The 13,299-nt window shown below is 40.2% G+C and overlaps 1 protein-coding gene across 1 annotated transcript in view; it reads left to right on the top strand.

Moving 5' to 3' along the window:
* The window catches only part of EFHC2 (EF-hand domain containing 2), a 61,441-nt gene that overhangs the window by 21,666 nt on the left and 26,476 nt on the right, over positions 1-13,299 (top strand). The window contains exons 5-8 of the mRNA XM_055801814.1: positions 2,599-2,850; positions 4,420-4,527; positions 4,853-4,991; positions 12,852-13,017. Of these exons, the coding sequence (XP_055657789.1) occupies positions 2,599-2,850; positions 4,420-4,527; positions 4,853-4,991; positions 12,852-13,017 (665 nt within the window). The remainder of the gene's footprint in view (positions 1-2,598; positions 2,851-4,419; positions 4,528-4,852; positions 4,992-12,851; positions 13,018-13,299) is intronic.

Here is a 13,299-nt window from a genome sequence, read left to right as displayed (position 1 = left end):
TAAAATAAACCTTTCAGTATTAAACCAAAAAGAAAAAAATGGACCTATTATATGTTCTACTTATGGTTTTGCTTGAGCTAATTTAATGATAATAAACACTTTTAAAATGTTTAAAGGAAGATCTAATTGGAGTTGTGGTTCAAGCACATCCATGGCTTCCTGCACACTCACTTGGTCTATTCGTATGTCTATCTTTCATGTCTACCCCACATGTTAGTAACAGCCCTTTGCATATATAAAGCAAATTCTTCTGCCACACAGAATACAGCACTCTGCAGTTTTAAGGATTGTGAGGTTTTATTTGAAGGCAGTTCCCCCTTCCATGAGTATATGGGAGCACATACATGCCTCCTCCAAAAATGTCACTCACTGCTCCTGGTTGCTATGTGGATTTCCCTCTGCAGGATTTGGGGTCTTTTCTCTTTGTAGTGGGAGTGATGTTTTCTGTAGGGAATAATGACAGTTTCTTTCAGTTCTGTTTTTCTTGAATAATATGAGTGCAGATGGCACACTATTTTTCTCTTGACCTGACTCGGCTAGGACTGTTGGTCCTCGATATGCAGCCTGTCGTTATATATCCAGCCTAATACTCTGAAAGCAACAAATACTCCATGTGTCTGTTGCATTCAACTTAATCCTTCTATTGAGAAAACTGCTGCAGCTCTCAGCAGCAAAAATGGAAGGTAATTATGACTGAGATGTGTAGGACAATTTGCATATCTCTAAGGCACTCTCAGGCCAACATGTTGATTTCACTTCATTGATACTTTTAGGGTTTTTGCAGTCCTCCAGTGAAAAGTAGTATTTGTAGTACGTCTCCTGGTTCTGCATAGTGGTGACTCAGGCTAGCCATGGGTTCCTTTTCCCTTGGTTAGGCCTCATAGGTGCAGGTGTATATTGACACATGCTGACTTGTCTTGATATTGGCAGACTGTCAGCATTACATATGGTACTGTGTCACCTGCTTAGATTTACTTTTTTAAGGGGAAAAAAAGCGCAAAACATTCAAATATTGTGCATACGTGTGTCTAAAGAGAATGGAGCAGGGGAAAAAGCTTTGTGAAATGAGAGCATCAGAAGACCAAAAATTACTCAAATCTATGTCTTAGTATTCTCAGTTGTTGAGAAATTACGGTAAAGTTTTTTAGCAAATTCTGGATGCTTTATGCTCTCACTTTCCTGTGACATATTTGTGGAAGGTAATTTTTTTATTTATTTAGTGTGTATTGTGTATTGCTCTGGACTGTTCTGAGCAAAATTAAATCATTTTGCACCAGACTCTTAATAGATGTCCAGAAAATGAAGGTATGGAGGAAAGTAAGGAATATGATGAGATAGGAAGTGGCATCAATGAAAAATGTAGCAGACCCCTTAGATTCATATTTCTGTGTTGTTGGAGGCAATATCCCGTGGATGCTGTTATCTGGCTCTGTCGCTCTATTTGGTTTTTCATTGCATCTTCAAGGGTCAGGAGGGAGGAAAGATGGTACTGGGAAGGCAAATAACTGGGTTGTAGCAGTATGAGCATGATGATGCCTGAAATGGAAGGAGTGCTGCAGATCAGCAGGGACATTGGCAGGCAAAACTTAGTTCTGCTCTCCTTATTTTAAAATTTGATGCTCTGAACAGGCCTTTTCCCTCTCAGATTTTCAAGGCCAGAAATCACGTCAGTGGATAGATATAAATATAGACAATGATATAAGCTGCGCAGAGTCAACAGTTCTTTCTGTTAAGATAGTTCAGCTTACATCGTCTCGTTGAGGTCTCTCACCATTCTTCTTTGAAAGCAATTTTGTAAAATGTTGGATCAGAAGGACTGTCTTGCCCCTTTAACCGATTTTGGACATGATGCATTTTGACTTGGGAAATGTTCAGGTCACCATTTATGTATGTGACTGTAACTAACAGTATGTAAATGCAGTTCTCAGGTTGAATCATCATCCTGGAATCTGATTTATTGTAGTATTACGGATATTGCAGCAACCATGACTGTAGATAGCATCTTGTCATAGATCACATTAGCTGGAATATATCTGTAGTTGGAGATTTGCTATTCCTTTTCAGACCTATTGGTGTATGTTGAGAGAACACACATACCCAGTACCTGCCAACTGTATGACATGAAGCAAAAGTTAAGAAACTATGTTTTAAAGCTAAAAGAAAGAAAACATTAAAGGGAAAGGAAAGAATTAATTCTTTATACCACATCATCTATAAAAAATACTTTTTAAGGAGGTAAGTCAGGAAGGGTGATGCTGTTTGGAGTTGTAGTCATCTGATTACCGTGGGCAATTTGAAAATATGAGCTGTACTATAAATAATTCAACAGTTCCCTGATCTGAAGGACCTTATTGCAAGAAAAACAAGGATCAAAACCAATCCAAAATTCTTTTCATATGTTTTCTGAGGGCACAGCAACCCTGTAAATAGTTCTTTGGTAATGGCTTAAATAGTGTTTCATGTATTGTAGTTACGTGGTGTTATTTGAAAATCTTAAAAGCATGTTTTAAGATTAGATGGTACACTGCAGTTTGTTATCTTGTTTTTAAGAGCAAATAATTAAAAAGGTGTTTCTCTAAATTTCTACTTTATCTGCAGATTCTGGATAGTATGAAGCCACTGCGTCCTTATGAGCGCATTGACACTTTGAAACAATTTCTGGAGCATGATGGACATGTTTTACGTTTTTTCTGTGTGTGGGATGATCCCAAATCCATGTTTCATGACCCACGGGAACTTGTTCTGCACTATTATTTGTCTGATGATACTATTGATCTAAAAGAAATCATACCAGTAAACTCAGGCCGGGATGCAGTTCCACTTTTCCTCAGAAGAGATAAGCTTCCAAAGGTCAGGAATGAAAATTTCAATTTATTTCAAATTCTTCTGCTAATTAAGAAATATTAAATGCCTTATTTTGAAAATCCTGTATTAGGTTTGTAATGATGTTTAGAAAGTGTTGTCAGAGTATTAATCATAATTGCATGATTTAGGTTTTGCACACATTTGTATAATAATAAGTGATGGGAAAAAAATAACTTCAGGCTTGTCATGCCTAAATTAAAGGAGACAGTTTAGTCAGAAAGATATCCTATGGTTTTCTTTCTGCCATGTTAGAGTATTAAGGTAAAGGTATTAATAAAGTTCTGCATTAATGGAAGTCCATAAAAGTAATTAATACTGATAAACTAATGTAAAACTGAGGTGAATTCAGATTTGATCCATGTCTTATATTTGGAACCTTTGGAAAAGTCCAGGTTTAGTATTCCGTAACATTACTTCCTTCTAGCAAATCTAGAGTGATTTCTTAAAATTGGGGCCTTATGCAAATCTAGTTAAAATCAATAGGAATCCATGAATGAGCTTTGTCAGGCATTAATCAGGTGCTTATTTGGGAATGCTCCTCTTGGCGAAATCTTTAAGGGGTTTGAGTCCTCTAACTTATTATAACTATAAAATTAATAAGCTGGATACAATTCTGTATCACTCTGAACAGAACCTGGTGATAGAATAACTCAACCCACAGATGGAATGAAATACTGGGAAATATTTTCTCTCCTTTCCTTCTAATACTAGTCATCTATTTATGAGGCTATAGATCTATGTGAGATTTTATAGCAAAAAACATTCAGAAAAATACTGCATTTTTCTCACCTTGTGTATCTGATGTTCTGAGATGCTGATTTAGCAGTGGCTCTATTACCAGACCTCTTCTACCACTGAAGTGCATGTTGCAATTTTAAGGGCTGGCTTTCTCTGAATTCAGTGGAAATTTTGAGAAGGACAGCAGAGGAGATCAGTCAAAAGTTGGGGTGTCAGGGAAGGTGGTAAGACAAAATAACTCAATTTGGTTACCCTGCATCAACAGTTTGTTCATAATTTTTAAAAATGTAGTGCGTTTGTGTATTAAGTTTGATATTACTAGGATAAATTACTATTGTAATTTTGAAACTCACAATAGAAACAAAAATACTAACATTTTTAGCAATAGAATCATTCTGACTTGAATCCCATGTATATGTGCAGTGTTTAGCGTACAGTAGGACCAACTCTGAGTGGTTCTTATGCATGTTTTTATAATTATTACCCATCAAAATAATAGCTTTTAGAACAGATGTTGACAACGATGTGCTACTTTGTGTGCGCTAACCTTTACTTTCTGTTTACTTCCAAGAAAATGCAGACTTTACTCCTGGATACACAGTAAGATTCTGAATGCTGCTTCTGGCATACATACCGGCTTTTGATGTATAACTGGCTTTTAGGTTTAGTGTTGTAATCTTAACTTACAATTTACTAAAAAGTCTCCCAAGAAAATACTGCAGTAACAGTCTGTAAAAAACCTGCTAATTCTAAGGTAACAGTTCTTTTTCTTTGCTGTTAACTCTATTTCTTAAGAGTTTGTCTTTTTTCTTGCAGTGTGCTCCTAGTGAGCTGTATCAGCCAGGTGCAATCACCAGTCGCACTGTTCTCAATGTGTTTGGAAAGTTAGGAAACAGAGACCGGTACATTCTGGACAATCGTAAGGTCAGATGTTACTGAATGCTTCCAGCTGTTGAATGTCTTTATAGTAGTTTTTGTAATTTCTGTGGTTGTTATCCTCTACAACAGAGTTAGTTATAATATTGTGTTTCCACTGGAGAATAGTGCAAATGAAAACTACTGAGATTTACTGTATGTAAATTCTGTATTTGTGAAAGTGATGTAGGTTAGCATGGGGTGAAAAATGCTTGCAAATGGGCTATGAAGGTTACATTTTAAATCACATGCACTAAATGACCTAGATTTTAAGAAAGGTTGTGGGATTCTGAGATTTATAGAGCTGCTATATAAAAGTTTCCTCTTTCATTAGACAGGAGCAGTGCATCAGGAATTTTACAGAGACAGTGACCTGAAAATAGGGGCAGTAATTAATGTTTGGGGAAGGAAGATAATACTCTGTGATTGTGATGAATTCACTAAAGAATATTACAGGACAAAGTACGGAATTGGTAAGTAGTGATAATTATCCTTTCCTTATGAGCATTTTTACACTTTGTTTGACAGAGCTGTCTTTGAATTTTATTACTGACAAAACATGTTCATTAAAACCTTTAGCAATAACAATCTGTTGTAGGCTGTTAACAGCAAAGCAGTAATTTTGCAGGTGATCCAGAAGGGCTTTTTTATATGTTACTCCATTGAAAACTAACACATAATGTAGATTTTCTGTTCCTAACTGTCTCTATTTTAAAACTAGAATGACAAAATAGTCATATGGATAGGCTGCCATTTCTTCTCCTTTCCTTTCCCCTCCCATTCCAATAGCTGTGTTTGCAGTCAGAAAATAATGAAGAGCATGTAGTGAGCGAGTAAGTAGAATGAGCTAAATTATTCCCCATTATACTATGTTTCATTTTATATGGATGTCAGAATCCTCACATAATAAGATTTTCTGACAAGGCAGTAGTAGTGTATCACATTATTGGTTTTTACAATGCAGTTTTGTGTATTCTGGACCATTAGAGTATGTATCCCGTGAAGTTTCAGTGCTGAATTCTGGAAACATTTAGCAACTATGTCCACAATGGAAAAGCATTTTGGAAATGTATAACAATAGGGGCTTTCATTTATCTGTCTTTGAATTCCCTCAGTCAGACTTGCTAATGGTTCTATTATGGACATCTTTGTGCAAAAACAACTTAGTTAATTTCTGGCAGTTCATTCGTTCAAAAAGTATAGCTAAGTGTCTGACTGTTCAGAGACGGTTGGAAGAATCCTACTATGGCCTTTCTCTCACACTGTGAAACAAAATACCTGAGTAGACTATTTCTTTCAGCTTGACTTGTGATCAGATAGTGTAGTGTTTGGATCAAAACTTGTCTGCTGCATTGGGGGAAAGAAATGTTGTAGCACTGCCATTACAACACTAAATTTCTTAATTGCAAAACATGACTCATAAGGACTTTTTTAATAATAGCTTGGCACATCTGTACCAAAATAAATCTTTTCTTATACTGGCCAGTGTGTGAGGAAGCCATATTCAATATCCATAGTATTATCTATAATAATAGTGAGTCTGACTCCAGAGATGCAAAACAGGGGGTTCTTCCCTGAGTATTTCTTCAGCCAAGACTGCTGCCGCTGTTTGGCAGCAGTATCTTCTGCCTGAGCAAAATATCCTGGAACAGTGAATGGGGATTTCTTACTCACAGCAGGCAATAAATGAAACGCAGCTGACCATTCTGTATCAACCAAGCAATATAGCCAAGTGTTACATGAACGCAAAGGCTCTCCCCCTCTTATAACGCTGGCTCAGTCATTACTGGTTCTGTCTCTGGGTATTAAAGTTAGGTGGTTTATAAGTTAGGAGAAGTCAGAAGTTGTTGATGTGCAGAATTCTAGAAAAGTGGGACCGTAGGTGGTCTAGTCCATTCCCATTGTTCTGAGGCAGGATAGCATATATACATAGATGGTCACTGACTGATGTTTGTATAGCCTTTTATCAGCACCCTCCAGTAGAGGAGATTTCTTTGCCTCCTGAGGTATCTTGTCCTAACCTCATAGTTAAAAATGCTGCTTAATAGCTACTCAGAAGCTTGTTTGTGTAAACTGAGCGAGTAACTTTTTTGTCTTACATGTTACTGGACATGGAGAAAAATGGCTCAGTATCCTCTTTTTGTAACAACCTTGTACATATTCGAACACTATTCCAATACACTGTTTTACCAACCTACCCTCCTCCCAGGCCATTTGCTGCTAGGGGAAACCTTTCAGTCTTTCCCCATAGTCCATTCTTTTATATCTGTGATAATTTTTCTGTTTTTTCTCAGTGCTCTCTCCAGTTTCTCTGCCTCCTTAACACATAACACACAAAGATGTGCTCTAGCTGAGACCTGCAGAAAACTGGGAAGCATTTTGCACGTACCCTTAAGGATACATGATAGCAGAGACTCTGTCTCACATGAAAAAAACATCCATCTTGATGCAGCCTGTCTTGTTCAGAGAAAATACACTCTTTCTACGAGATAAAAGATTCTCACAATTTGCTGTGAAATTCCTCCTTGCTTCCCCATCAGGATTAAAAAAAAAATGTAGGGTGACTTTTTAACTAGAAGGGACTAGGAGTAGAATCAAGCTAGTTTTTGGCTTAGAAGCAGGCTTTGAAAAGGTGAGGTTTCACCATTTATTCTTAGTGAGTTAGAAATTTTGTTTGTGTCTGGTGGACATACAAGGTACTCTCAGTGGGCTTAGTCCCACAAAGTGCCTGGCATTCTGCTTCCATCCAATTAAACACTGAAACATGCTTAATTGCAGTTTGAGTCCAGGGAGACCATTTACTTAAGTAAAAGTAAGCAAGTGGATAAATTAGTTCTTAAATCAAGGCACAGGGCTCAGCACCTCATGGTATCAATTCAGCTGTTTGTTACTGTGTTTTCACATTACTTCAATTTATACTCTTCTGCCAAAGCCATTAAAGAGTCCAACATTTATTTTTGACTCCACAGTTTCAGTAGTAGTTGTTTTCTGGTGGAATTTGCCCTTTAGGAGAATTAAGGGCAGTTTAGATTTCCCTTGAAGTGAGTGATTATGATATCTGATATATTTCCAATGTTGGGTTTGCCTGTTTTACTCTTTATACCATTTGTGAAAAGCAAAGGAGAGCTTTTCCACGGATAAACAATAGCTAATGCCCTTCAACAGGAAGCTAATGACATTAATGTCACCTAGCAGTGCTATGAATACAAGAGAAAAAACGCCTTAATGTGTGTGATATTATCTGTCCAGACTTGCTAGTGTTAGCCTCAGAGGAGAAAAATATTCTATAGCCATGTAGGTGTTATGGTCAGCCAGCTGAAACTTAAAATATACTGATGTGCGGGGCGTGGGGGGAAGCTGATACTCATTCTTTTCACTAAATACAGTATCTTAGCACAGAATTGAGTATAAAGTGTAGAGTTGAGTATCAAGTGTTCTTTTTTAAGTAACAGATTGTTCTTGAAGTAACAAAACCAGTAAAATCTGGTTTCCTACTGATTTTTATTCAATGTCCCGGCACCTCCCAAGCCTGTCTGTTACGCCTTTTCGCAGCACCCTGTGATTCCTCTCCTGTCCCAGCTCTCCTCCCTCTCCCACCCCCTCATTTCTCAGGCTCCCTCTCTGACCTGCTGCCTGGGCAGAGCAGCGTGCGGGGTGATCGGCTGGCCAGTACGTGTGTGCTTTTGGCCAGGCAGCTGTTGCTGGATAACAGCTGACTTCTTACTTTTCCCTCAGTGGGGGCATTAAAGCCTGCTGCCAATTTTCAGTAGACTCATCAGAGATCAGAGTCTCTGTGGCGTCTAACCTCTCCACTACATGTGGTGGAGACTGAGCAGCAGCTTCTAAATATACTTGTGCATTTAGAGATGCCTTTTTTCCTTAGGTAACTGGAGTAATCATGAAGGCAGACTCTGTTAAAGGAGATTTTCTTTGAATCAGAGTGAACACTGCCATGTTTTAGCTGCATGGACGGTTCTATGAGCATTAGGTTTTCTTTAATCCTGCATGTCAAAGTTGTGAAAGTGGTGGTATTGTCTTCTTATTTTACTTCTTGCCTAAATTGTGGGACAGACTCTCACAAAAACAGGTCTCAGCTGTTTGTTATACATCTCCTCTTATGTGTAGGAATCATCATGTTAAAGTGTCATCCCTCCAGGTTATCACCACCTCTTCTATTGTCAAAGGCTAGTGGGATATCTCTCTCCTGTTCTCAGCTGTAATGCTCAGAGGTGTCTGTCCTCTTCCTCTGGAGGTAGAATTTCTTGCCTGCTTGGGATATGCGGATATTCAGTATGGTTATCACTCTAATCCAAAATACGTAGCACTTGACCCTTCCTTGAAAATGGTTTTATCTAGCACGAGGGGTTTCTTACAGTTCTTCAACTGAGGGCAGAAGGTAATCTTATGATGTATACCAAAATCTTAAAGTCTATACTGAAACTAAAAGCAGACAAGCCTATTCAAGCTGGTTTAATGCTGCCTCTGTGGCAACAAATTCTTCTTGAGGAGTTTAGTTTTTCTTAAGAAGGCTATCCTTATCTTCAGCTTGTTTATATGCTAAAGATGTTAAAAATGCTAAAGCTGGAGTTGTTTTGTTTCTTGCTGTTACTGGTGCTTTTTCAACTCTCACTCAGATTTTGATGTCATGAGAAAAAGTTACTAGTATGTGGTACATTTGATATACTATATATCTGAAATATATATGTGAAATAAATCCCCTAGAGCCAGCCTTCTCCTGCTGGGCATCAATTGATGCAGTAACAAGGGGTGAAATTGTCTATGGGAGAAATACTTGTGCTATTCTTTCTGGAAGTTGAAATTTGTAATCCTGGACTTTCAATTTATCCTCTACCCACTGTAGATTCTCACTGAAAATGTTACAGCCTGGAAGAAGAGAGCATTGATTCTTTTTCCAGACTGGACAGAGGTAATTTTCTTAAGAAACAGTGATAACCTTGAGGGGAGTGCATTTTTTGTGTAAGTGCAAGTTATCTGATTCTACCCCACCGTTGTGTGGCAGAGCAAAGTTGAAATGAGATTTGAGGTTGGGTACGGCCGTTAGTCTACTGCACCTCATGGGGCTGTTTAAATGTTGCAGAAACAGGTTTTTAACTAGTTTCATAAACTGTATTTCTGCATGGCAATTTCTTTCTGAACGTCGTTATTCACAGGAGAGAATCTGAATATATAATCCTTTAAAATCCTGGAAGCTGTAGGTGGCACGAGGCTGGACATTTGCCTTGCTCTCTGTAGTGAATCTGAATGAAATAAGGTCATTTTATTTGGGGAAAGGGTGGGAACCAAAGCACAGAACTTCCCTTTGGACTCTGTTTACTCCAGTCTTGGGTTGTGAGGGATTCAGTGTACTCTGGGGCTAACATGATATTCCTCTTTATTTGTAGTTTCCTTCTAGTTTATAAATCTAATTTTCATCCACATGTGCTAAAGTACATGCAAAGGGAAATGCTTTAGGATTTCTTGATGAATGCCTTATGCGTGAGTACTAATGTGCATGCACTGTGACCGGCATGGAAACACATGAGCTTGTCTTTTGGGTTCATCAGTTCAACCGCCTGTCCTGGCTTCCCAAACTCTTCTGGCAGGAAGCGAGTTATTTGCGGCCGTGCAAAGAGACGGGGTTTGTTTCTGCTGGAATACACTGCCACAAACCTCCGGACGCTGAGGGAGAAATTATTAGTGCCAATTCACATACTGAATAATTAAGAAAAAATAAAAATGGTTAAGGGTGATAAAGAGAGTCAAGACCCTAATTAGAAGCAGGGGAGCTGCGGACCTCAGCGCGCGGCGGGGCGGGGCGGGGCGCGGCGCGTGGGCTGCCGCGCGGCCACGAGGTGGCGCTGTGGGAGCGCGGGAACGGCGCGCGCCAGCCCCCGGCGGGGCGGTGGGCGCCATCCCTGGGGAGCGGGGTGTTCCTCCCGGCTCCCGGTAGCTCGGGTGGCATCGCCCCCGGTAATCGTCACGGGAGCGGCGTGCCGAAGGGGTGCAACGTGGCACACTGCACAGGGCTCGGGAGGCAATTTTGTCACAAACAGCGTCTGGGAAACGGTATTTCGATGCACGTTTACATACACACGTGAGATGGCTGTGAAAATTGCTGAATGGAGTTTCTTTCACGTAGGGGCTTGGCCTTTGCACTTCTGAATCACAGAAAGGGCACGTGCATTTTTTATGGAGAAAAATGTTGGCATGATTTTTGCAAAACCGCCTTTCACCTGATCCAGGTGAAGGCATTAGCTTTTCAGACCATATTCTTCTGAGAGGTAAAGGCCAAAGAAGACCTCATTGTTTTTTCAAGTCAAAGAAAAACTCTGACATCTGAATGCTTTCTATATTTTTCAATTTCATACTGATGTTAGGCAAGTCAAGATTTTAAGAAAGTATGTTGCTTTGATCTTCTGATATATCCGTGTTTAAAACATTTCAATCACAAACCAATTCAGAAAATGTTCCGAGTGACGGCAGTTTTGTCATTCTCCTCTATTTGCACTGAAACCCGTGCTACACATTTAGGTTATTCATCTCTCTTCGGTTCTGGGTAGAAAAGTTAAATTTTTGAAAATCTTTTTTACAGGATCCACTTTTATACACTGGTCACCTAAATCACCTTTTGCCCCCTAGGCTGTGGTTTGTGATCCATCTTCCAGTTTGCCTTGTTTCTCTTTCAATTACTAGCCCAGGCAGCTCTCCCTTCTTCAGGGCAGCATCTCCAGCCCACCAGGCATGGAGGTGATGCTCCGTCCAGGCAGTGCTGTGCCACTTGGCTCCGACCTACATGTTGCATCCGTGTTGGTGCAGGAAGGGCTCTGTGGGTTGTGGGGGGCAGCAGGCTGGGCTTGGGGCCACAGCAAAGAGGACCAGCTGCAGCCTGGGCTGCCCCAAGATCAAGCAAAGTGACTATCCCCCTCTGCTCAGCACTTGTTAGACCTCATCAAGTTACTGTGTCCCCTTTTGGGTATGCCAGGAGAGGAAAGACACGGACCGGCCAGTGTGAGGTCAGGTGGGGCCACAGGACAGTCAGGGCTGAGGAACACATCCCAGGGAGCAGGGCTTGCTCAGCCTGGGAAGGGCCCCAGGCCCCTGCTGGCACCCACCCATGGGGAGGTGGCTGAGACAAGGCAGCCTGGCTCCTCGCAGGGGTGTATGGCAGGAAGGCACGAGACAGCATGCCTAAGTGGAAACAAGAGGCTCAGGGCTGGGCGTCAGGAAAAACTTTGCTGCCAGGGCAGGCTGTGCAGGCTCCGTCCTGGAAGGTGTCAAGCCCCAGCTGAACACAGCCCTGAGCAGCCTGCTCTGGCCTGGGGCTGACTCTCCTAAGCAGGAGACTACACTAGAGACCTCCTGAGGTCCCATCCAACCTGAATTATCCTATATTCCTGTGATTTATGTCTTCATTTGCCTCAGGCCTGCCCGTTTACTTTCTCCCATATACAAGTTACTTACTTCCTCTTGCCTTTTCCATTTTCCATTAACCTTATTTAAGCAGCAGACGGTATTACTCTGTTGAAGTTTTACGTGAACCCCACTGGCAGCTGGAAGCTGTGTTGCAGCAGGAGAGCAGTGCAGGGAAGCAAACGGGCCAAATGGTACAGTAAGATTTTCACCAAGAGAGGAGTAAGGAGGGACCATAGGGCAGCTGGGCTTTTGGGAGCAACTGCTACGGGAAGTGAGTGCACGTCCCTGACCAGTCATGTCTCTGCTAAGTCAGGAGAGCTCCTGCTGTGTATCTGGGATAGTCAGGACCATTGATCACTGCAAGGAAAGACTTTTGACTGGGGAGAATGAGGGAAAACAAAGCTTCCAAAACTCTATATAAAGTGAGGTGTGGACTGAAGCTATTGGCTTCAATGTACCAAATTCTTCTCGTATATGTATGATTTAAATAATGAATAAAATTTTATTTACTTATGTATTTATTTTCCTCTGGCAAAAACCAGAGGACAGGAAACTCATATTTACTTAGTCAAGTTGTCTCAAAGAATAAAACTGAAAAATTAATTTAGAATTGCTAATTTATTATTTTATCCCATTTTGAAACTATATTTGTCTTTCCTTTTGCCTGTGTGTCTTAATGATATTTGTCAAACATTTTAAGATTATAGGTGAAGTCCTGAAACCCTTGAAGAAATTATGATTTTGCTGTTGGCTTCTATGGAGTAACTCTACACTGTAACAGTAGGAAGGATCCTGGTTTGACACTGATCAGTGCTCTGTTACAGAAATAGGCTAATAAGTATTCATATTGGAAGTTTAAATCCTTCGTAGAATGGCTTCATCAGAACAGTAATAAATAAGTCTTGCTGTCTTTGTTGTAGAGGATTTCACCCCAGTTCCATATAAGACTCCATCACCTCCAAAACCAAAAATCCCATTTCCTCCTTATACTGGATTTGGTTCCGAAGAGGATTCTCTGTGCTCCTGTATGGGTCTGCTTCCCAAGCCTCCCCAAAAAGATTTCAAGAAATTCATGGAGAAAGACAGGTATTTCAGTGAAAAATAATTCCAGTTTATTTAATTACATCTTTTCATGAAGGAGATAAATGTTAAGTAGGGCTGTAATTTTTTCAGCAAAATTTGCAGCTCATCAGACTTCTAAGGGACAGGTGCACCAGGACTAGTTTAGTGACATGGTACCCTAATAATTATTCTCCAAACTCAGTAAAATTTATCTTCTGAGAAGGCAAATATTCTCACCCTCCCATTGCCTACCTCCTCCCCTTTTGCTGTCTTCAGTAGGAGTTTGATAGAAGTCTTAGTCTAGGT

The sequence above is a fragment of the Falco peregrinus genome, chromosome 4, assembly GCF_023634155.1.
Source record: "Falco peregrinus isolate bFalPer1 chromosome 4, bFalPer1.pri, whole genome shotgun sequence".
Classification (NCBI taxonomy): domain Eukaryota; kingdom Metazoa; phylum Chordata; class Aves; order Falconiformes; family Falconidae; genus Falco; species Falco peregrinus.
The sequence above is the reverse complement of the archived record's forward strand: the minus strand, read 5'-3'. Positions and strand labels throughout refer to the sequence as shown.